Here is a 22,808-nt window from a genome sequence, read left to right as displayed (position 1 = left end):
AGGGAAAGAGAGAGAGAGGGAAAGAGGGAAAGAGAGAGAGAGGGAAAGAGAGAGAGAGGGAAAGAGGGAAAGAGAGAGAGGGAAAGAGGGAAAGAGAGAGAGAGGGAAAGAGAGAGAGAGGGAAAGAGGGAAAGAGAGGGAAAGAGAGAGAGAGAGAGGAAAGAGAGAGAGAGGGGGAAAGAGAGAGAGAGAGGGAGGGAAAGAGAGAGGGAAAGAGAGAGAGAGAGGGAAAGAGAGAGGGAAAGAGAGAGAGAGAGGGAGGGAAAGAGAGAGAGAGAGGGAAAGAGGGAATGAGAGAGGGAAAGAGGGAAAGAGGGAAAGAGAGAAAGAGGGAAAGAGAGAGAGAGAGAGAGAGAGAGAGAGAGAGAGAAGATACAGGAAGAAAGTTGGGAAGAGAGAGAGTAAACAGATAGAAAGAGAAAGTGAGAGAGTAAAAGAGATATAGAACAAGAAAGAGAAGGGAGCATGACCATGAAGTGAGTCATGGCTCTGTGGCCAGTTAGTTCCTGTGGGGTAGAGGTAGAGGTGCTGGTGGGTACAGAGGGATCAGCAGGACAGAGAGACAGACTTGGTGAGGGGGGGCAGTGTGAATCATCAGTTAGTTCCTGTGGGGTAGAGGTAGAGGTGCTGTTGGGAACTGAGGGTTCAGCAGGATAGACAGACTTGGTGTGTGTGTGTGGGGGGTGGAAGGGTGGCAGTGTGAATCATCTGGGAACCATGTGCACACCACAATGACTAGGACACGCAGACTGCCACACACACACAGACATACACTGGCGCCTGCACACACATGCAGGCCCACAGACACACACTCACACCTGGATGTATGCGTGCAAACACACACACACCCTTATCTGTGTAATGTGCATATACTCACATCTCTGTAGCCATGGGGTATGGTCCCAGAGATCTCCCCAACAGAAGTCAGGCATCCTGCTGGACAGTATCTGGTGAACTCTGCCTCAGTGAAGTGGATTCCTTTGTCTAGACAGGTGATCAGATCTACAAAGACATACACACAGATCACATTAACTCAGCTCTCGCTCTGTACTACACCGTGTCTAGGTACACACACACACACACACACACGTGCAACAGATACACACGGACAGACACATATGGACAGACAAGTACGCACGGACACACACACACTAAGGGGATAACATTCTAGACAAACACTGAGGGGATGACCACAAGGTTAGAAAACCCATCCATTCACTGAGGGTGACAAATGGAAAACTCCCCTGCCTGACCATGCTAAGGTCTGGTTTGACCACACTGGACCGTGGGGGATATTGTTCATGTCTGGTCAGGTCATGACCACATGATCAAGTAGTGATTCAACCTGATGTGTAACCAAAGCAACTACCAGTCACCAAAGACAGCATTGGCTCTGACGATCATCGGATGTGGCAGGGATTGCAAACTATCATGGATTCAAAGGGAAACTCAGCCGCGAGTTGCCCAGTGATGTGAGCCTACCAGACGAGCTAAATGCCTTCTATGCCCATTGCCTTCTACGCTCGCTTTGAGGCAAGCAACACTGAACCATGCATGAGAGCACCAGCTGTTCCAGACGACTGTGTGAGTCGGACCTTTAAACAGGTTAACATTCACAAGGCCAGGAGGCCAGACGGATTACGAGGACAGGTACTCAGAGCATACGCTGACCAGGTGGAAATTGTTTTCAATTACATTTTCAACCTCTCCCTGACCCAGTCTGTAATATCTACATGTTTCAAGCAGTGCACAAGAACACCAATGTAACCTGTCTAAATGACTTTTTTGCCTCGTAGCACTCACATCTGCAGCCATGAAATGCTTTGAAAGGCTGGTCATGGCACACATCACCACCATCATCCCAGACACACTCCAATTCGTTTACCGCCCCAACAGATCCACAGATGACGCAATCTCTATTGCACTCCACACTGCCCTATCCTACCTGGACAAGAGGAACACCTATGTGAGAATGTTGTTCATTGACTACAGCTCAGGACCCAGGGACTGAACACATCCCTTTGCAACTGGATCCTGGACTTCCTGACGGTCTGTCCCCAGGGGGTGAGGGTAGGCAACAACACATTCGCCAGGCTGGCCCTCAACGATGAGACAGCCTATAAGGAGGAGGTCAGTGACCTGGCAGTGTGGTTCCAGGACACAACCTCTCCCTCAACGTCAGCAAGACAAAGGAGCTGATCTTGGATTACAGGAAATGGCGGGCCGAGCACGCTCTCATCCACATTGACGGGGCTGTAGTGGAGCGGGTCGAGAGGTTCAAGTTCCTCAGTGTCCACATCACTAAGGAATTAACATAGAAGAAGGCACGACAATGCCTCTTCCACCTCAGTAGGCTGGAAATTATTTTGAATCCTGAAAAAGTTATACAGCTGCACCATTGAGAGCATCTTGACTGGCTGCATCACCGCTTGGTATGGCAACTGCCTGGCATCCGAGCATAAGGTGCTAAATAGGGTATTGCATACGGCCCAGTAGATCACTGGGGCCGAGCTCCCTGTCATTCATTACCTTTATAGAATGTTCTCACTGCTACTGCACAGCAAGCTGTACCGATGCACTAAGTCTGGGACCAATAGGACCATGAACAGCTCCTACCCCAAGCCATAAGACTGCTAAATAGTTAAATAGTTGAGCAAATATATACCCAGACTATCTGCAATGACCCCCCTTCGCACTAACTCTTAACTCATCACATACACTGCTGCTTATTATCTATCCTGTTGCCTAGTCACTTTACCCCTACCTATATGTAATTATCTACAGTGCCTTGCAAAAGTATTCATCCCCCTTGGCGTTTTTCCTATTTTGTTGCAATACAACCTGTAATTTAAAATCATTTTATTTGGATTTCATGTAATGGACATACACAAAATAGTCCAAATTGGTGAAGTGAAACCAAAAAAATAAAAAAAACAGAAGAAGTGGTGTGTGCATATGTATTCACCCCCTTTGCTATGAAGGCCCTAAATAAGATCTGGTGCAACCAATTACATTCAGAAGTTACATAATTAGTTAAATAAAGTCCACCTGTGTGCAATCTAAGTGTAACATGATCTGTCACATGATCTCAGTATATATACACCTGTTCTGAAAGGCCCCAGAGTCTGCAACACCACAAAGCAAGGGGCACCACAAAGACCAAAGAGCTCTCCAAATAGGTCAGGGACAAAGTTGTGGAGAAGTACAGATCAGGGTGGGTTATAAAAAATATCAGAAACTTTGAACATCCCACGGAGCACCATGAAATCCATTATAACTTTTTTTTTTAATGAATATGGCACCACAACAAACCTGCCAAGAGAGGGCCGCCCACCAAAACTCATGGACCAGGCAAGGAGGGCATTAATCAGAGAGGCAACAAAGAGACCAAAGATAACTCTGAAGGGGCTGCAAAGCTCCACAGCGGAGATTGGAGTATCTGTCCATAGGACCACTTTAAGCCGTACACTCCACAGAGCTGGACTTTACAGAAGAGTGGCCAGAAAAAAAGCCATTGCTTAAAGAAAGAAAATGAGCAAACACATTTGGTGTTCGCCAAAAAGAATGTGGGAGACTTCCCAAACATATGGAAGAAGGTACTCTGGTCAGATGAGACTAAAATGTAGCATTTTGGCCATCAAGGAAAACGCTATGTCTGGCGCCCCGAGAACACCATCCCCCACAATGAAGCACGCTGGTGGCAGCATCATGCCGTGGGGATGTTTTTCATCGGCAGGGACTGAGAAACTGGTCAGAATTGAAGGAATGATGGATGGCGCTAAATACAGGGAAATTCTTGAGGGAAACCTGTTTCAGTCTTCCAGAGATTTGAGACTGGGACAGAGGTTCACCTTCCATCAGGACAATGACCTAGGCCGTCATTGAAAATAAGAATTTGTTCTTAACTGACTAGTTAAATAAAGGTAAAATAAAAGACAAAAAGACCCTAAGCATACTGCTAAAGCAACACTGGAGTGGTTTAAGGGGAAACATCTAAATGTCTTGGAATGGCCTAGTCAAAGCCCAGACCTCAATCCAATTGATAATCTGTGGTATGAATTAAAGATTGCTGTACACCAGCGGAACCCATCCAACTTGAAGGAGCTGGAGCAGTTTTTCCTTGAAGAATAGACAAAAATCCCAGTGGCTAGATGTGCCAAGCTTATAGAGACATACCCCAAGAGACTTATAGCTGTAATTGCTGCAAAAGGTGGCTCTACAATGTATTGACTTTGGGGGGGTGAATAGTTATGCACGCTCAAGTTCTGTTTTGTCTTATTTCTTGTTTGTTTCACAAGAAAAAATACTTAGCATCTTCAAAGTGGTAGGCAAGTTGTGTAAATCAAATGATACAAACCCCCCCCAAAACTATTTTAATTCTAGGTTGTAAGGCAACAAAATAGGAAAACTTCCAAGGGGGGTAAATACTTTGGCAAGCCACTTTATCTCCATTGCCTCGTACTCCTGTACATCAACTCCGTACATCTACCCCGTGTATATACTGTAGCCACGTTATCCTTACTCTTTGTGTATTTATTCTAGAGGTCGACCGATTAACCTCTATGGGCTAGGTGGGACGGTGCGGGACACACTATTCAACAGCCAGTGAAATAGCATGGCGCGAAATACAAAACAGCAAAAAATCTCATAATTTCATTTTCTCAAACAATCAACTATTTTACACCATTTTAAAGATAAGACTCTCGTTAATCTAACCACATTGTCCGATTTCAAAAATACTTTACGGCGAAAGCATAAAATTAGATTATGTTAGGACATAAACTTCACAAGAAAATCCACACAGCCATTTTCCAAGCAAGGACATGCATCACAAAAACCAAAAGTACAGCTAAAATATTCACTAACCTTTGATGATCTTCATCAGATGGCACTCATAGGACTTCATGTTATACAATACATGTATGTTTTGCTCGATAAAGTTCATATTTATATCCAAAAACAGCATTTTACATTGGCGCGTGATGTTCAGAAAATGTATTCCCACCAAAACGTCCGGTGAATGTGCACATCAATTTACAAAAATACTCATCATAAACATTGATAAAATTTACAACCGTTATTGAAAGAATTATAGATACACTACTCCTTGACGCAACCGCTTTGTCAGATTTCAAAATAACTTTACGGAGAAAGCACATTGTTCAATATTCTGAGTACATAGCTCAGCCATTAAAGCAAGCTATCCAGCTACCCGCCAAGTTCTGGCATCAACAAAACTCTGAATTAGTATTATAAATATTCTCTTACCTTTGCTGATCTTCGTCAGAATGCACTCCGAGGACTCCAACTTCCACAAGAAATGTTTGTTTTGTTTGAAATACTCCATATTTATGTCCGAATACCTCAGTTTTGTTTGTGCGTTCAGATCACTATCCAAAGGCATAACGCACAAGCGCAGTACCAGAAACAAAGTCAAATAGTTCCATTACCGGTCGTAGAAACATGTCAAACGTTGTTTACAATCAATCCTTATGGTATTTTTAACATAAAACGTCGATAATATTCCAACCGGACAATAGCGTATTGCTCGGCAACTGCTCGGCATCCGACTGTAAGGCACTACCTAGGCAACTCTCTTAGTCATGGGGGCACAATGTTACTGTAAAACAATCTATTGTGATCTCAACTAAGAGTCAACACAGCCTATGATTGGGCCCTTAGTGACATTGTCATATCTGAAAGTTTGGACACCAGCAGCAGCTCAGAACCTGCCCCCTAACTTTTAACGCCTGGTACCTGTGTGTTCTGTGGTGGAGTAGGCCAGGGAGAAGCCCCGCCCACTTTGGTGGGTCCCACTCATAAACTGGACGGTGACCTGGTTCCCACTGGACAGGATGAGATCAGGAACATTCAGGCCCAGACCACAGAACTTCACTAGAGGAGGAGAGGGTCAGTTCAATAGCATAGAACTCGCTAGTTCCATAATCCTACCTTGGCGTTACAACTTCATCTTGTACTCTGAACAAGATGTTATTATCTACATTCATACAGTGGTACAGACAGTGTTATTCTATTGATATGTCTGTCATATACTGACACTGTCATATAGTGATTGCTATTGATTATGCACAGTATATTTCATACCCCTCCCCCTTCCTGATGATCTCCCTCCCTCCTTCCCCTCTCTCACCTATCTGGGTCCTACGCGGTCCTATACCATCGTAGATCCTGAGGTAGTTGACCTGACAGTTGTTATCCTCTATGTCCAGGTCAGCGAAGCGGAAGTGGAGCCTCCGGCCCTGCGGCACGCTGATCTCCCACTCACACACCGTGTGGTTAGGGTACGTAGCAGGGTAACCCAGAGACGACAGGCTCCCACTGCAGGGGCCCAAAACACTGAGGCCACAGCCATCGCCTGCAGGGACACACATACACACAATGAGTGACGGCTGGACACATATACATACATCACAGGAGGCTGGTGAGGGGAAGACGGCTCAAAGATGATGGCTGAAATGGAATGGTATCAAGCAACTAAGTGTTGTATGTGTTTGATACCATTCCATTAACTCTGTTCCAGGCATTAGTATGAGCAGTCCTCCCAAATTAAGGTTATACCAGCCGCCTGTGACATAGTTGAAGTCGGAAGTTTACATACACTTAGGTTGGAGTCATTAAAACTCATTTTTTCAACCACTCCACAAATTTCTTGTTAACAAACTATAGTTTTGGCAAGTTGGTTAGGACATCTACTTTGTGCATGACAAGTAATTATTCCAACAATTGTTTACAGACCGATTATTTCACATATAATTCACTGTATCACAATTCCAATGGGTCAGAAGTTAACATACACTAAGTTGACTGTGCTTTTAAACAGCTTGGAAAATTCCAGAAAATGATGTCATGGCTTTAGAAGCTTCTGATAGGATAATTGACATAATTCGAGTCAATTGGAGGTGTACCTGTGGATGTATTTCAAGGCCTACCTTCAAACTCAGTGCCTCTTTGCTTGACATCATGGGAAAATCAAACAAAAATCAGCCAAGACCTCAGAAAAACAATGGTAGACCTCCACAAGTCTGGTTCATCATTGGGAGCAATTTCCAAACGCCTGAAGGTACCACGTTCATCTGTACAAACAATAGTACGCAAGTATAAACACCATGGGACCACACAGCCGTCATACCACTCAGAACGGAGAGGCGTTCTGTCTCCTAGAGATGAACGTACTTTGGTGCGAAAAGTGCAAATCAATCCCAGAACAACAGCAAAGGACCTTGTGAAGATGCTGGAGGAAACCGGAACAAAAGTATCTACATCCACAGTAAAACGAGTCCCATATCGACATAACCTGAAAGGCCGCTCAGCAAGGAAGAAGCCACTGCTCCAAAAAAAGCCAGACTACGCTTTGCAACTGCACATGGGGACAAAGATCGTACTTTTTGGAGAAACGTCCTCTGGTCTGATGAAACAAAAATAAAACTGTTTTTCCATAATGACCATCGTTATGTTTGGAGGAAAAAGGGGGACGCTTGCAAGCCAAAGAACACCAACCCAACTGTGAAGCACAGGGGTGGCAGCATCATGTTGTGGGGGTGCTTTGCTGCAGGAGGGTCTGGTGCACTTCACAAAATAGATGGCATCATGAGGCAGGAAAATTATGTGGGCATATTGAAGCAACATCTCAAGACATCAGTCAGGAAGTTAAAGCTTGGTCGCAAATGGGTCTTCCAAATGGACAATGACCCCAAGCATACTTCCAAAGTTGTGGCAAAATGGCTTAAGGACAACAAAGTCAAGGTATTGGAGTGGCCATCACAAAGCCTTGACCTCAATCCTGTAGAAAAATTGTGGGAAGAACTGAAAAAGCGTATGCGAGCAAGAAGGCCTACAAACCTGACTCAGTTACATCAGCTCTGTCAGGAGGAATAGGGCAAAATTCACCCAACTTATTGTGGGAAGCTTTTGGAAGGCTACCCGAAACGTTTGACCCAAGTTAAACAATTTAAAGGCAATGCTACCAAATACTAATTGAGTGTATGTAAACTACTGACCCACTGGGACTGTGATGAAAGAAATAAAAGCTGAAAGAAATCATTCTCTCTACTATTATTCTGACATTTCACATTCTTAAAATAAAGTGGTGATCCTAACTGACATAAGACAGGGACTTTCTACTATTATTAAATGTCAGGAATTGTGAAAAACTGAGTTTAAATGTATTTGGCTAAGGTGTAGGTAAACTTTTGACTTCAACTGTACATGTATCTATCAACACATAATGGGTGAATGTAGCCAATATTCACATAAGGGTTGTGTTACACAAATACTGTACACACACATTATGGGTAACTGTAGAACTGGAGATATCAGTGGGATAGACGTAGACACGTTCAGACTTTGAACAGCGGACAGGAGAGGATGAGGGGTTAGGATTTCACCATCACTGTTTAGTTATCTGGATACCAACAGAGTTCTGCGGACAAATCTACTGCAGCTGACTTTGGCCAACCGGAACCCTGTTCTTTGGCTTTCCTTTAACCCGGTCGTATATTGTACTAGACAGAGGACTTGTCAAGGGATTGGGATTTCGGACCAGGTAGGTGTTGCCATATGGCATACACTTCCTTTAATCCATTTAAAGTCAAGCTGGAGTCTGCCACATTTTGCTACAATTTACAGATCTGCAACCATTGAGAGGTTAGGAGCTATATTGGAATGGGCTAGGGTTAATGAGCTATAGGGGAACAGGCTAGGGTTAATGAGCTATAGGGGAACAGGCTAGGGGTTAGGAGCTATAGGGGAACAGGCTAGGGTTAATGAGCTATAGGGGAACAGGCTAGGGGTTAGGAGCTATAGGGGAACAGGCTAGGGGTTAGGAGCTATTGGGGAACAGGCTAGGGTTAATGAGCTATAGGGGAACATGCTAGGGTTAATGAGCTATAGGGGAACAGGCTGGGGGTTAGGAGCTATTGGGGAACAGGCTAGGGTTAATGAGCTATAGGGGAACAGGCTAGGGTTAATGAGCTATAGGGGAACAGGCTAGGGTTAATGAGCTATAGGGGAACAGGCTAGGGGTTAGGAGCTATTGGGGAACAGGCTAGGGTTAATGAGCTATAGGGTAACAGGCTAGGGTTAATGAGCTATAGGGGAACATGCTAGGGGTTAGGAGCTATAGGGTAACAGGCTGGGGGTTAGGAGCTATTGGGGAACAGGCTGGGGGTTAGGAGCTATTGGGGAACAGGCTAGGGTTAATGAGCTATAGGGGAACAGGCTGGGGGTTAGGAGCTATTGGGGAACAGGCTAGGGTTAATGAGCTATAGGGGAACAGGCTAGGGTTAATGAGCTATAGGGGAACAGGCTAGGGTTAGGAGCTATTGGGGAACAGGCTAGGGGTTAGGAGCTATAGGGGAACAGGCTAGGGTTAATGAGCTATAGGGGAACAGGCTAGGGTTAATGAGCTATAGGGGAACATGCTAGGGGTTAGGAGCTATAGGGTAACAGGCTAGGACCTATAGGGGAACAGGCTAGGGGTTAGGAGCTATAGGGGAACAGGCTAGGACCTATAGGGGAATGGGCTAGGAGCTATAGGGGAATGGGCTAGGAGCTATAGGGGAACGGGCTAGGACCTATAGGGGAACAGGCTAGGAGCTACAGGGGAACAGGCTAGGAGCTATAGGGGAACGGGCTAGGAGCTATAGGGGAACGGGCTAGGACATATAGGGGAACGGGCTAGGACATATAGGGGAACGGGCTAGGAGATATAGGGGAACAGGCTAGGAGCTATAGGGGAATGGGCTAGGACCTATAGGGGAACAGGCTAGGAGCTATAGGGGAACGGGCTAGGAGCTATAGGGGAATGGGCTAGGAGCTATAGGGGAATGGGCTAGGACCTATAGGGGAACGGGCTAGGAGCTATAGGGGAACGGGCTAGGAGCTATAGGGGAACGGGCTAGGAGCTATAGGGGAACGGGCTAGGAGCTATAGGGGAACGGGCTAGGAGCTATAGGGGAATGGGCTAGGACCTATAGGGGAATGGGCTATGGCTTTTTCTGCTGACCAGCGATAACAGTGGACAGTCATACATTATGGCGGCCTGGCTGGTGTTATGCAACATCACTGACACTGGCTGGACATTAGCCAGATGAACTGGACAAAAACACAGTGGCCTCCCCATCCCGCTGGACTTCGAGAGAAGCAGCTTTCGGATCAGTTTACACCAACACTAACCAAACACTGTGCTCAACCACCAACGTTTCCAAACCCCTTTCCAACCGTTCAAGTGTCAGTTGGAGAAGTGCAATACGTTTCTAAACCACGTGCACATTAACCTAGTTCGCGGGATTAAGACGATTTGTTAACTCGTTACTCCCTGTAATGCCACGATAAATTGATATGAGGATGTTTACCCCTCTCTACCACTTCAACCCCTCGTCAAAATTCTACCAAATTGTGATATAGCCGTCTCTTTCATTACCTGATATCCTGCCCACGAATGACTAGTGTTGATTTTGCAGTCTACCCTTTATATATAGGCTGTGGGCTACACTTCAATGACTAACAAACTACTTGGAGAAAAGAGGAACTTTTCCAGTCTGTGATTCTGGCTACATGTTTGGGATAGGGGAGAGAACGAGCCATGTAAGGTAGGCCATCTGGCGATATAGTGTCTGCTTTGCTCCCCTTGCTGAGGACAACAAAATAATCTCTGCCTCTTGACTATCGACCACTGCGTCATAACGACGTATCGCTAGCAGCACACTAATATGTATCGAGTTTGTAACACTTTTATTACACTTGGTTACATTGAGTGGCACCGACCGACACCAACCTTGCTGCGCTCGACTGCTTCTGGCGGTGAGGATGATGACAGTCGACAAGAAGAAAAGCCTGGTCCCTGTCGGTCCCCTGCCCACCATTACCGCTCTGCCCATAGCAGCCTGCAGTCTGAATGCATAATGCACGCTTTTACACCGGTGAACTCCCAAGTTTAGTCCACACAAGCAGTTTAAAACGCCGCTTCCCAAAACCTCCGTCTTCCGTCAAATTAACCCTTGCTTCCTTCCGCGCTCTGAAACCGCCGACACTCTCCACTCTCTCTGAAATCACTGCGCGGTCGCGTTTAGCTTCGTTTCCAACTGAATCTGAAGAAACATTATCCAATCGGCTGTGGAACGACTTCCTCCACTTCCGCCCCTCCTCCCACATTGCAGTAGGAATCCCCTAGTCCACCAAGTGGTGTGATGGAATAAAAAAATATTACACCGTGACTTTCCCCTGCGCTCCTGTGAGCAGCCTGTAACAAGTTTTCCCGGTTGGACATGGTAGGCAGGGCCGGCTCTAGCATTTTGGGGGCCCTAAGCAATATTTGTTTTTTTTCCCTCCACCTTGAGGAAAATAACATTTTGTGGCCCCCTCTTTAGCGCTGAGATAACATTTTAAGTTAATTTCCTGCAATTCTACACATTTTTCCATGTATGTACACAGCAAAATGGCCAGTGTTCTTTTCAATGTAACATGTGTCGATTCAGGATTTAAATTCACTGAGTGAAATTAACTTTGTGGTGTAAAATAACCCCAGTGTTATTAACCAGAAATGTTTTACACTGGAGAGTCAGATCAAAACCACACCCATCTTATATTTTCCAGCATGCTATTTTTTTTTATTGAAGTCAGTTACAGTTCTCAATTGCTTAGATAATTCCTGGAACAACTCACCATTTTCTCAAATCTTCACACACACAATTAAAAAAAACACACCCGACGGTACAAACACCTAACTTCTGGGTCCCAATTCAAACTTTGCCCTCAGACAACACAAGCTGTCAAAACTACATGACGTTTTGCTACACACTGGAGGGATTAATTCAAAACACAGCTACCAAAATGTTTAGAATAGGATTTCAGATAAATAACTTGGAATTTTGTAAAATCACAGCACTGACTATCCAGATAACCCTTTCAGGAACACCCTGACGTGAGAACTTCTAAACAGTACTGTAATAAATACCTTACATTAGTGGATAAGGGAATACTCCTGTATATGCTGTTTTGGTCAAAAACCTGACCTTTGAAACGTCACACTGACGAAACATGTAAGGAAGAGTCCATGCACAGTAAAATACCCAATTTCCAAAAGCTTTATCTCCAAATGCAGCAAATGTACAGGTTACTCAGCATCAGCGTTCTCGTCATCTCGTCTCAGGTCTGGGTCAGGCCATAATATCTCATCAACGTCACACATTATGTTTGCTCTTGCCAGACAGCATGGGAAAAATGCCTTAGAAAACCCTGGATAGACTCCAGACACATCACCACAGGCATCCACCATGGCATCCAGGAGGTTTTGCTGTGCGTAGGGGTTGCTGTCATACTCTCCACCGCCATGCTGAGAAATTCCTCAATCGGATTCAGAAATGGGGAAAATGCTGGCAAAAAAAGAACGGTGAACCTGGGGTGGTCATTGAACCAGGCGCGAACCAGAGGAGACGGTGGGAACTCACGTTATCCCAAATGACAACATATTGGGCTTGCTCTGGTTGCCCTGGCTCCCCTTCCTGTTGAAGAATGTTATTGTGCAGCTGATCTAGAAATTGAAGGAGTTGTGCCGTGTTGTATGGACTCACTTTGACATGGCGGTGAAGGACACCACGATTGCTGATGGCTGCAGATAGGGTGACTTTGCCTCCCCTCTGGCCAGGAACTTGTATGATGGCACGGTGACCAATGTTGTTGCGCCCCCTTTTGCGCTTTGTTAGGTTGAACCCTGCCTCGTCGATGAAGATGTACTCCTGTGGGCCAGCCATGGCATCCAGTTCAAAGATTCTCTACAGAAGTAAAAAAACAAACATTTTACTGTACTACAAATACACTACTGTAGTGTACTACTGTACTGGAATGAAAGATTGTGTACTGCAGTTACTGTAACACATTACTATACAGTACTGTATTGATATGCTGGAGAGATGGGCCATACTACATATTGTAAAAATTCTATACAGTATAGCAATTACCTGCACATATTGGAATCGTTGCTCCTTAACTCTGTTTGAATTCCTTTCAAAAGGCAACACAGTACAGCTGCTTTGTCCTTATGTGATTCTTCTGAACGATCTGGTCAATGGTGGAAATGTTGATGCTGTCAGTTCCTTGGAAGACTGACAGCAGGTCTTCAACTATATGGGTTTGAGTTTCCCTCAAACGGATGACATTATTGGCAATCACCATATTCTCCAGGGCTCCTGCTCAGCTGTTAGAAGTCTCCACCTACCTCCAATAGATGGCCGCCTCTCTGTTCTGCTAAAATGAAATTTGACCATTACTGAACTATGGTCATCCATTACTGTGGTAAAAACTACACTGAGAACAAAGTGGAGATTCAGTCTATATGCAAAACGACATTACATGAATCACAGTAGCTACAAGACAAATGACCTGTTTTCCCTTCTGAAAGTACGGACAATGGATGCAACCGTGTAACGGCTTAGGTTGGGTTGGACTAGCAGTCCAGCTTCTCTCATAGTCCTCCCATGAATGAGCACATGATGAACTAGGGTAGCACGGATTTCATCTGAGGTTACTTGTCTTTGTTGTTGTTGTCATCGTCCTCTTCCTCACTGTTGTCTTGCAACTTTGGCATTGTTAGTATCCATTGTTCCAAAGCACAAAGCCCCATTTATTAATCCTGTAATTCTGATTGGTGTGTTGGAGAATGGTGTGCTCTTTGAGTTTAAGTTGTGATGACTTGAGTTAATTGTACTGAGAGCATGTGTTTGGTGAAGGAATATATAGTGGAATGAATGATTTATTTGGCCACTTTTGTGTAAGGTTTTGCAGAAAGAGTTTTGAATATTGAAACGTGTGGAAACAGGTGAATAGTGTTTACGGTGAAGGGGAAATGTGTGTGTTTTTAGGAATGACTTAAAGGAATGGGTTTTTGTGCGACAGTGTAACGGTTGTCGTCGGGAATGGAGGACCAAAACGCAGCATGAATGTGGATGCTCATCTTGTATTTATTTTCAACCAAGAGAACACCAAAATAACAAACAAAGAACTCACGAACAACAAAACAGTCTTGTCATGCTGACACACGCAAAACAAGAAACAATCTCCCACAAACACTAAACCAAACACATACCCATATATAGGACTCCCAATCAGAGGCAACGAGAAAACACCTGCCTCCAATTGAGAGTCCAACCCCAATAAACCAAACATAGAAATACAAAAGACCAGAGACCACATAGAACATTACCCAAAAACCCGGAAATAATAAATCAAACGCCCTACTAAATAAACCACCACCCCGAACCACAAAACAAATACCCTCTGCCAAGTCCTGACCAAACTACAATAACAAATAACCCTTATACTGGTCAGGACGTGACAGTACCCCCCCCCCCCCCCCCCCCCCCCCCCCCTAAAGGTGCAGACCCCGGATGCACCTCATAAATAAACAAAAAACAACAAAACAACAACAAAAAATCCCCCTAAACTATAGGGAGGGAAGGGGGGGTGGCTGCCGTCACCGACGGCACTTGTGCTACACCCCCCCTCCCCAACCCACCTATACAGGAGGTGGTTCTGGCTCCGGCCTACTGTCCTCCAGAATGCAGACAGACTTGATCAGTTTCGGGCCGTAGGCAGACTCCCCTCGTTCCGGATCGTAGGCAGACCTCTTCCGTTCCACACTGTAGGCAGACTTATTTGATACACCGTTACTCATATTTAGTTCTGGATCGTCAATAGACTTACTCAGTTCCGGGTTGCTGATAGACTCCCTTGGTTCCGGGTCGCAGACAGACCCCTTCGGTTCCGGGTCGCAGGCAGACCCCTTCGGTTCCGGGTCGCAGGCAGACCCCCTCGGTTCCGGGTCGCAGGCAGACCCCCTCGGTTCCGGGTCGCAGGCAGACCCCCTCGGTTCCGGGTCGCAGGCAGACTCCCTCGGTTCCGGGTCGCAGGCAGACTCCCTCGGTTCCGGGTCGCAGGCAGACCCCCTCGGTTCCGGGTCGCAGGCAGACTCCCTCGGTTCCGGGTCGCAGGCAGACTCCCTCGGCAGACTCCCTCGGTTCCGGATCGCAGGCAGACTCCCTCGGTTCCGGATCACAGGCAGACTCCCTCGGTTCCGGACTAGACACTGTTGCCGGATACTCTGGACTGCACACTGTTGCCGGATACTCTGGACTGCACACTGTTGCCGAACTCTCGAGGCTGGGCTGACGCACTGGAAGCCTGATGCGTGGTGCTGGTACTGGAGGTATCAGCCTGGGAACACGCACCTCAGGGCTAGTGCGGGGAGCAGGAACAGGACGTACCGGACTGGGCTGATGCGCTGGAAGCCAGGTGCGTGGTGCTGGTACTGGACGTGCCAGACTAGGGGTTCGCACTTCAGGGCTAGTGCGGGGAGCGGGAACAGGACGAGTTGGACTGGGCTGACGAACTGGAGGCCTGGTGCGTGGTGCTGGTACTATCTTCACCAGACAGCTAGCACGCACCTCAGGAATAGTAATAAACGCTAACTCAGGTGATGTCATTAGGACACGCTCTGTAGGGCGAATGTCGTGTCTAATACACCAACACAGTAGCTCTCTCATCCCTTTCTCCTCCAATTTTCCCATCAACTCCTTTATAGTCTCTGTTTCTCTCACCTCCAATTTTACCCCGACTAGCTCTGGTTCCATCCTCGACTCCGCCGATCTGTCCGTGTGCCCCCCCCAAAAAAATTATTGGGGCTGCCTCTCCGGTTTCCTCGCCAGTCGTGTACCCCGGTAGCGTTCCCGGTCCTCACCAGACTTCCTCCATGGGCCCTCTCCGGCCAGAATCTGCTCCCACGTCCATTTTTCCCGCCAGTCCATATCGAATTCCCCTTGCTCCTTACTCCACTGCTTGGTCCATTTGTGGTGGGAGATTCTGTAACGGTTGTCGTCGGGAATGGAGGACCAAAACCCGGAAATAATAAATCAAACACCCTTCTACAAAAACCACCACCCCGAACCACATAAAACAAATACCCTCTGCCACGTCCTGACCAAACTACAATAACAAATAACCCTTATACTGGTCAGGACGTGACAGACAGGAACAAGTTTTGTGTTTAAGAAATTGAGAAAAACTGTAGCTTTAGTAGTGCATGTAAGAAGAATCAAGTTAGCTACCTAAACAATTGTTTGCATGTTAGCTAGGGATAGCTAGTGTTAGTGATGTACAAGCTAGGCCTATTTCAAACACAGCCATATACTGGTCACATTTATTCCCACCAAATTCATTTGCTTGAAAACTTCCCAAAAGCTTGAAGAAAGTTAGTTTTGGTGTCAAAGATAGTGCCAGAATAGTTTTTGTTTTTCAAATGGGTTTATTTGTTAATCATTTTATTTAAGTTTACTAATTCGTTTTTTCATGATTTAATTATCATTTTAGTTTCAGTTTCAGTGTACTTTATTAACCTTGGTGTGTGCATCATGATGGTAGAAATAAACTAATGCACCACTGGGACTCAGGAACATCTGGACACTGGACAGGGACCAAAATGTAGGCGTTCATTAATAATAGATTATTACTGGCACACAATCTACTAACCACAACAGACAGTCAATAACTAAGCCACTTTGTGTTATATCTCTTCAATAAAAGATTAAGCTGTCTATCTTTACATAAAAGCTAAGCACTGACTAAGGACTGACTGTGGCTGGGTCATGGGCCTGGGCAGGTATGGCAGTATGGGCTATTTATGGGCTATTTAGGTTGTAGGCCTGTAACAACTTGTCCTCCAATAAATGTTGATTACCTGTTTCATCCCTATCACCAGGGCCAGGCATAAGCAACATAAGTCGGGGTCTCAACTTAATATTGAGAGTTAGAATAGTAGAATACTGAAGGTGCAAGTTCGAATTTGGTTCTTTATCAGCAATTTCTCTCTTATGTCATCACTGACAGTCACTCAATTAGCCATGTCAGCTAACAATTTTAAGCTTACTAGACTAAGTTACCAATCTATCTAAATTTAGTAGTAATCTTGGCATAATACCGACCGGGTACGCAGGGCATGTGCCCAGGGGCCCTGACCTCCATGGAGTCCCCATTGATTTTGTTAGTCACTCACTCAGATATCATGAACATTGCATAAGTTATGGCAAAATGTGTAGAATTGCAGGAAATGTACTTTAAAACAATTAATCTCCACCACATGGCAAAAGGGGTAGAGTTGAACAAAATGTTCTGTAAACTGGATACATTTTTCTCTTTGCCCTGTGGCAAAAGAAGTAGAATTGCATTTTGTTATAAAATTGCAACATTTTCTCTCTGCCCCATGGCAAAATGTGTAGAACTGCAGAAAACATGCTTTAAAACTGCAACATTTTCTCTGCACAGTAAATTTGTCAGTGTTTTACCACTACCTAAGATATCATACTCTACAGTATATAAAGTACTCTGATTGTGGTGTTATACATTTAGAGTGTTAATGTAACACTTCACAGTGTAAAACACTGCATTAGACATCAAATTTAACACTGTGGGGTAACTAACACTCACAGCTTTATTTCAATTCAAAACTAGTGTTAATTTAGAGTTAACTCCTATTAATGTTATGCAAAAAAACTGTTACAGTAAGGGATTTTGGGTGTCGTTTTAACATATGGTGTAAAGCCTCATTTGCTTATTTCACATGGTGCCTTTTCTTTTTGAGTGAATTGTAGAGTTACCACCCAGTTGCAAACCGTAGTCTGGCTTTTTTTATGGCGGTTTTGGAGCTGTGGCTTCTTCCTTGCTGAGCGGCATTTCAGGTTGTCAATATAGGACTCGTTTAACTGTGGATATAGATACTTTTGTACCCGTTTCCTCCAGCATCTTCACAAGGTCCTTTGCTGTTGTTCTGGGATTGATTTGCACTTTTCTCACCAAAATGTGTTCATTTCTAGGAGACAGAACGCGTCTCCTTCCTGAGCGGTATGACAGCTGCGTGGTCCCATGGTATTTATACTTGCGTACTATTGTTTGTACAGATGAACGTGGTACCTTCAGGTGTTTGGAAATTGCTCCCAAGGATGAACCAGACTTGTGGAGGTCTACAATTTATTTTCTGACATATTGGCTGATTTTCTTTTGATTTTCCCATGATGTCAAGCAAAGAGGCACTGAGTTTGAAGGTAGGCCTAGAAATATATCCACAGGTACACCTCCAATTGACTCAAATGATGTCAATTAGCGTATCAGAAGCTTCTAAAGCCATGATGTCATTTTCTGGAATTTTTCAAGCTGTTTAAAGGCACAGTCGACTTAGTGTATGTAAACCTCTGACCCAGTGGAATTGTGATACAGTGAATTATAAGTGAAATAATCTGTCTGTAAAAAATTGTTGGAAAAATTACTTGTGTCATGCACAAAGTAGATGTCCTAACCAACTTGCCATAACTATAGTTTTTTTAACAAGAAATTTGTGGAGTGGTTGAAAAATGAGTTTTAATGACTCCAACCTAAGTGTATGTAAACTTCCGACTTCAACTGTATGAAAAACAATACTAAAAAACGACCTGCATAGCATGGGCTCTATAGTGGCGCAATGGTCTACATCTCAGTGCTAGAGGCATCACTACAGACCCTGGTTTGATTCCAGGCTGTATCACAACCGGCCGTGATTGGGAGTCCCATTGGGCGGCACACAATTGGCCCAGTGTCGTCCGTGTTAGGGTTTGGCCGGGGTAGGCTGTCATTGTAAATAAGAATTTGTCCATACAGTTTTTCTCACTTGCTTAAACACGAAAACTGGTTCCTTTAGCACAAAAACCCATACCTTTACGTCATTCCCAAAAACACACACACATTTCCCATAACCGTCCACACGTTTCAATATTCAAAACTCTTTCTGCAAAACCTTACACAAAAGTGGACAAATAAATCATTCATTGCATTCGTTCACCAAACACATGCTCTCAGTATAATTAACTCAAGTCAACACAACCTAAACTCAAAGAGCACACCTTTCTCCAGGTGCAAACACTAAGCCTCAAAATTGCTAACACACCAATCTGTCACGTCCTGACCATAGTAAGATGTTATTTTCTATGGTAGAGTAGGTCAGGGTGTGACAGGGGGTGTTTTGTGTTTTTCTATGTTTTCTATTTCTATGTTCTTAGGTTCTAGTTTTTGTTTTCTATGTTGGCTTGTTTGGGATGATCTCCAATTGGAGGCAGCTGGTCCTCGTTGTCTCTAATTGGAGATCATATTTAAGTAGGGGTTTTTCTTCCTAGGTTTTGTGGGTGATTATATTTTGAGTAGAGTTTGTTTCACTCGGCGGCATGGGTTGTTGTTTTGGCATATGCAGTTATTTATGGATAGCGAAGTTTCACGGATTAAATCAAATGTGGCACTACAACCACGCTGCATTTTGGTCCGCTCCTTTAGACAGCTGTGACACAATCAGAATTGCAGGATCAATACCTGGAGGCATGTCCATGTGCTTTGAAACAATGGATTCTAACAATGCCAAAGTTGCAAGACAACAGAGGAAGAGGACGACAACAACGAAGACAAGTAACCTCAGATGAAATCCGTGCTACCCTAGTTCATCATGTGCTCATACATGGGAGGACTATGAGAGAAGCTGGACTGCTAGTCCAACCCAACCTAAGCCGTTACACGGTTGCATCCATTGTCCGTACTTTCAGAAGGGAAAACAGGTCATTTGTCTCGTAGCTACTGTGATACATGTAATGTCGTTTTGTATATAGACTGAATCTCCACTTTGTTCTCAGTGTAGTTTTTACCACAGTAATGGATGACCATAGTTCAGTAATGGTCAAATTTCATTTTAGCAGAACAGAGAGGCGGCCATCTATTGGAGGTAGGTGGAGACTTCTCACAGCTGAGCAGGAGCCCTGGAGAATATGGTGATTGCCAATAATGTCATCCGTTTGAGGGAAATTCAAACCCATATAGTTGAAGACCTGGTGGTCTTCCAAGGAACTGACAGCATCAACATTTCCTCCATTGATCAGATTGTTCAGAAGAATCACATAAGGACAAAGCAGCTGTACTGTGTGCCTTTTGAAAGGAATTCAGAGTTAAGGAGCAACGATTCCAATATGTGCAGGTAATTGCTATACTGTACAGAATTTTTACAATATGTAGTATGGCCCATCTCTCCAGCATATCAATACAGTACTGTATAGTAATGTGCTACAGTAACTGCAGTACACAATCTTTCATTCCAGTACAGTAGTACACTACAGTAGTGTATTTGTAGTACAGTAAAATGTTTGTTTTTTTACTTCTGTAGAGAATCTTTGAACTGGATGCCATGGCTGGCCCACAGGAGTACATCTTCATCGACGAGGCAGGGTTCAACCTAACAAAGCGCAAAAGGGGGCGCAACAACATTGGTCACCGTGCCATCATACAAGTTCCTGGCCAGAGGGGAGGCAAAGTCACCCTATCTGCAGCCATCGGCAATCGTGGTGTCCTCCACCGCCATGTCAAAGTGAGTCCATACAACACGGCACAACTCCTTCAATTTCTAGATCAGCTGCACAATAACATTCTTCAACAGGAAGGGGAGCCAGGGCAACCAGAGCAAGCCCAATATGCTGTCATATGGGATAACGTGAGTTCCCACCGTCTCCTCTGGTTCGCGCCTGGTTCAATGACCACCTCAGGTTCACCGTTCTTTTTTTGCCAGCATTTTCCCCATTTCTGAATCCGATTGAGGAATTTCTCAGCATGGCGGTGGAGAGTATGACAGCAACCCCTACGCACAGCAAAACCTCCTGGATGCCATGGTGGATGCCTGTGGTGATGTGTCTGGAGTCTATCCAGGGTTTTCTAAGGCATTTTTCCCATGCTGTCTGGCAAGAGCAAACATAATGTGTGACGTTGATGAGATATTATGGCCTGACCCAGACCTGAGACGAGATGACGAGAACGCTGATGCTGAGTAACCTGTACATTTGCTGCATTTGGAGATAAAGCTTTTGGAAATTGGGTATTTTACTGTGCATGGACTCTTCCTTACATGTTTTGTCAGTGTGATGTTTCAAAGGTCAGGTTTTTGAACAAAACAGCATATACAGTAGTATTCCTTTATCCACTAATGTAAGGTATTTATTACAGTACTGTTTTGAAGTTCTCACGTCAGGGTGTTCCTGAAAGGGTTATCTGGATAGTCAGTGCTGTGATTTTACAAAATTCCAAGTTATTTATCTGAAATCCTATTCTAAACATTTTGGTAGCAGTGTTTTGAATTAATCCCTCCAGTGTGTAGCAAAACGTCATGTAGTTTTGACAGCTTGTGTTGTCTGAGGGCAAAGTTTGAATTGGGACTGTAATGCGTGTATATGGGAGGCGAAGTCAAGTGCAGGAGAGCCGAGTATAATAAACAGGCGCACTTTAATACCGGTTACCAAATGACAGCACATAACACATACAAGTGCCAAAAACACGGTCTAAAACAAAAGTGCAACGCCTGACAATCATCCACGTAACAAATACAACATGGGGAACAGAGGGTTAAATAATAAACAAGTGATTGGTGAGTGAAGCCAGGTGTGATAAGACAAAGACAGAACAAATGAAAAGTGGATCGGCGGTGCCTAGAAAGCTGGTGACGTCGACCGCCGAATGAAAGCCGCCCGAACAAGGACAGGACCGACTTCGGCGGAAGTCGTGACAGTGACCCAGAAGTTAGATTTTTGTACCGTTGGGTGTGAGTTTTTAAAATTGTGTGTTAAGATTTGAGAAAATGGTGAGTTGTTCCAGGAATTGTGTCTAAGCAGTTGTAAAAAGTCTTGAAATAATGTGAACATGGACGATGGAGAGTTTCCTTCCACCATATTGTTTTGCACCAGTCTCTGCACTATTCCTTTTAAATCCAAGTCACATTGAGACTGACTTAATCATTTAAACCTAACCTATGAGCTGACCCATCATCTTATGTATGACTGCCCCCAAGTTGCACGAAGTTACATCCCAAAAAACATACAAAAAAACTATAGAATACAAATGGCTTTTAGCCTTCCACACATGCTTCCTGTCCCTAACCAGGTTTCCTTCCAACCATTTACGGGTGATGAATTACCTGACGCATAGAAATAACTAACGACAGGCCTGATGGAAACAGCACATATTGTCGGTAAAATATCCCAATGTCCACTAAACAAAATATGCCGGACAACTGTGGATGTTTTTTGTCTGTGAAACAGATTAGGCGACAATTGCGGTGGAAATGTATTTGTGCTCAAGTATTTATATAATTTATTAACCATCATGTTGAAGTAAACTTGGAGTCACAAAATGATGTTACGACATTGAAAGGCATTAAGAGTGTATATATAGGCAGTTAAAATAAGTTAAGTTATTTAATGTCTTCATAACTTACAGTATCTTGCTCTTATCCATGTCTCATGTAACCGACCCAATTTTTTACGTGGATTTTATCAAATTTGCATACAAATCTGTCGCCAATAGGATGGAAACCTAGCTCCTAACACTCAAATTGAAATTAAATAATCTAAAAACAAAATAGAAATATCTTTATACAACTTAAAGTAAATAAAAACTAGCAAATCAGCTCTGAAAACTAATTTAAACTAAACTGAAAAATCTTAAAACTAATAGAAATAAAAACGAATATAAAAATACACAACTATAATAATCTTGACAAACACACACACACACACCACACACACATCATGTGTTTATAATGGCTCAGACACACACACACAAACAGACTTGGCAAAGAGGTAAGAACTTGACTTGCTTTGGCGTGTGATGCAACTAACTGAGTATTCATTAGTAACTCGTAGTAACAAACAGTGTTTTCACCAGTGATTAATGTGCTCAGTGATTCAGAACTG

General features: G+C 44.3%; 1 protein-coding gene and 3 long non-coding RNA genes across 6 annotated transcripts in view; 2 read left to right on the top strand and 2 right to left on the bottom strand.

Moving 5' to 3' along the window:
* The window catches only part of LOC115161230 (discoidin, CUB and LCCL domain-containing protein 2), a 31,438-nt gene extending 20,239 nt beyond the window's left edge, over positions 1-11,199 (bottom strand). The window contains exons 1-4 of the mRNA XM_029712037.1: positions 10,796-11,199; positions 6,152-6,376; positions 5,758-5,895; positions 878-1,002 (exon numbers count right to left, since the gene is read on the bottom strand). Of these exons, the coding sequence (XP_029567897.1) occupies positions 878-1,002; positions 5,758-5,895; positions 6,152-6,376; positions 10,796-10,898 (591 nt within the window). The 5' untranslated portion in view covers positions 10,899-11,199. The remainder of the gene's footprint in view (positions 1-877; positions 1,003-5,757; positions 5,896-6,151; positions 6,377-10,795) is intronic.
* Positions 8,387-22,808, top strand: part of LOC115161236 (uncharacterized) — a 52,458-nt gene continuing 38,036 nt past the window's right edge. Inside the window, exon 1 of the long non-coding RNA XR_003869220.1 lies at positions 8,387-8,563. This is a non-coding gene — a long non-coding RNA (uncharacterized LOC115161236). The remainder of the gene's footprint in view (positions 8,564-22,808) is intronic.
* Positions 11,621-13,344, bottom strand: LOC115161235 (uncharacterized). 2 transcript variants are annotated; one of them, XR_003869218.1, is made up of 3 exons: positions 13,189-13,344; positions 12,978-13,077; positions 11,621-12,791 (listed from the first exon to the last, which is right to left on the bottom strand). It is a non-coding gene; the product is annotated as an uncharacterized LOC115161235 (long non-coding RNA). The 2 variants fall into 2 exon arrangements; XR_003869217.1 differs by having other exon boundaries at positions 12,978-13,344.
* On the top strand, positions 19,400-21,489 carry LOC115161234 (uncharacterized). 2 transcript variants are annotated; one of them, XR_003869216.1, is made up of 3 exons: positions 19,400-19,637; positions 19,776-20,050; positions 20,237-21,489. It is a non-coding gene; the product is annotated as an uncharacterized LOC115161234 (long non-coding RNA). The 2 variants fall into 2 exon arrangements; XR_003869215.1 differs by having other exon boundaries at positions 19,400-20,050; positions 20,237-20,437; positions 20,507-21,489.

The sequence above is a fragment of the Salmo trutta genome, chromosome 24 (genome assembly GCF_901001165.1).
Source record: "Salmo trutta chromosome 24, fSalTru1.1, whole genome shotgun sequence".
In the NCBI taxonomy this organism is placed as follows: Eukaryota; Metazoa; Chordata; class Actinopteri; order Salmoniformes; family Salmonidae; genus Salmo; species Salmo trutta.
This window is presented reverse-complemented; position numbering and strand designations above follow the sequence as displayed.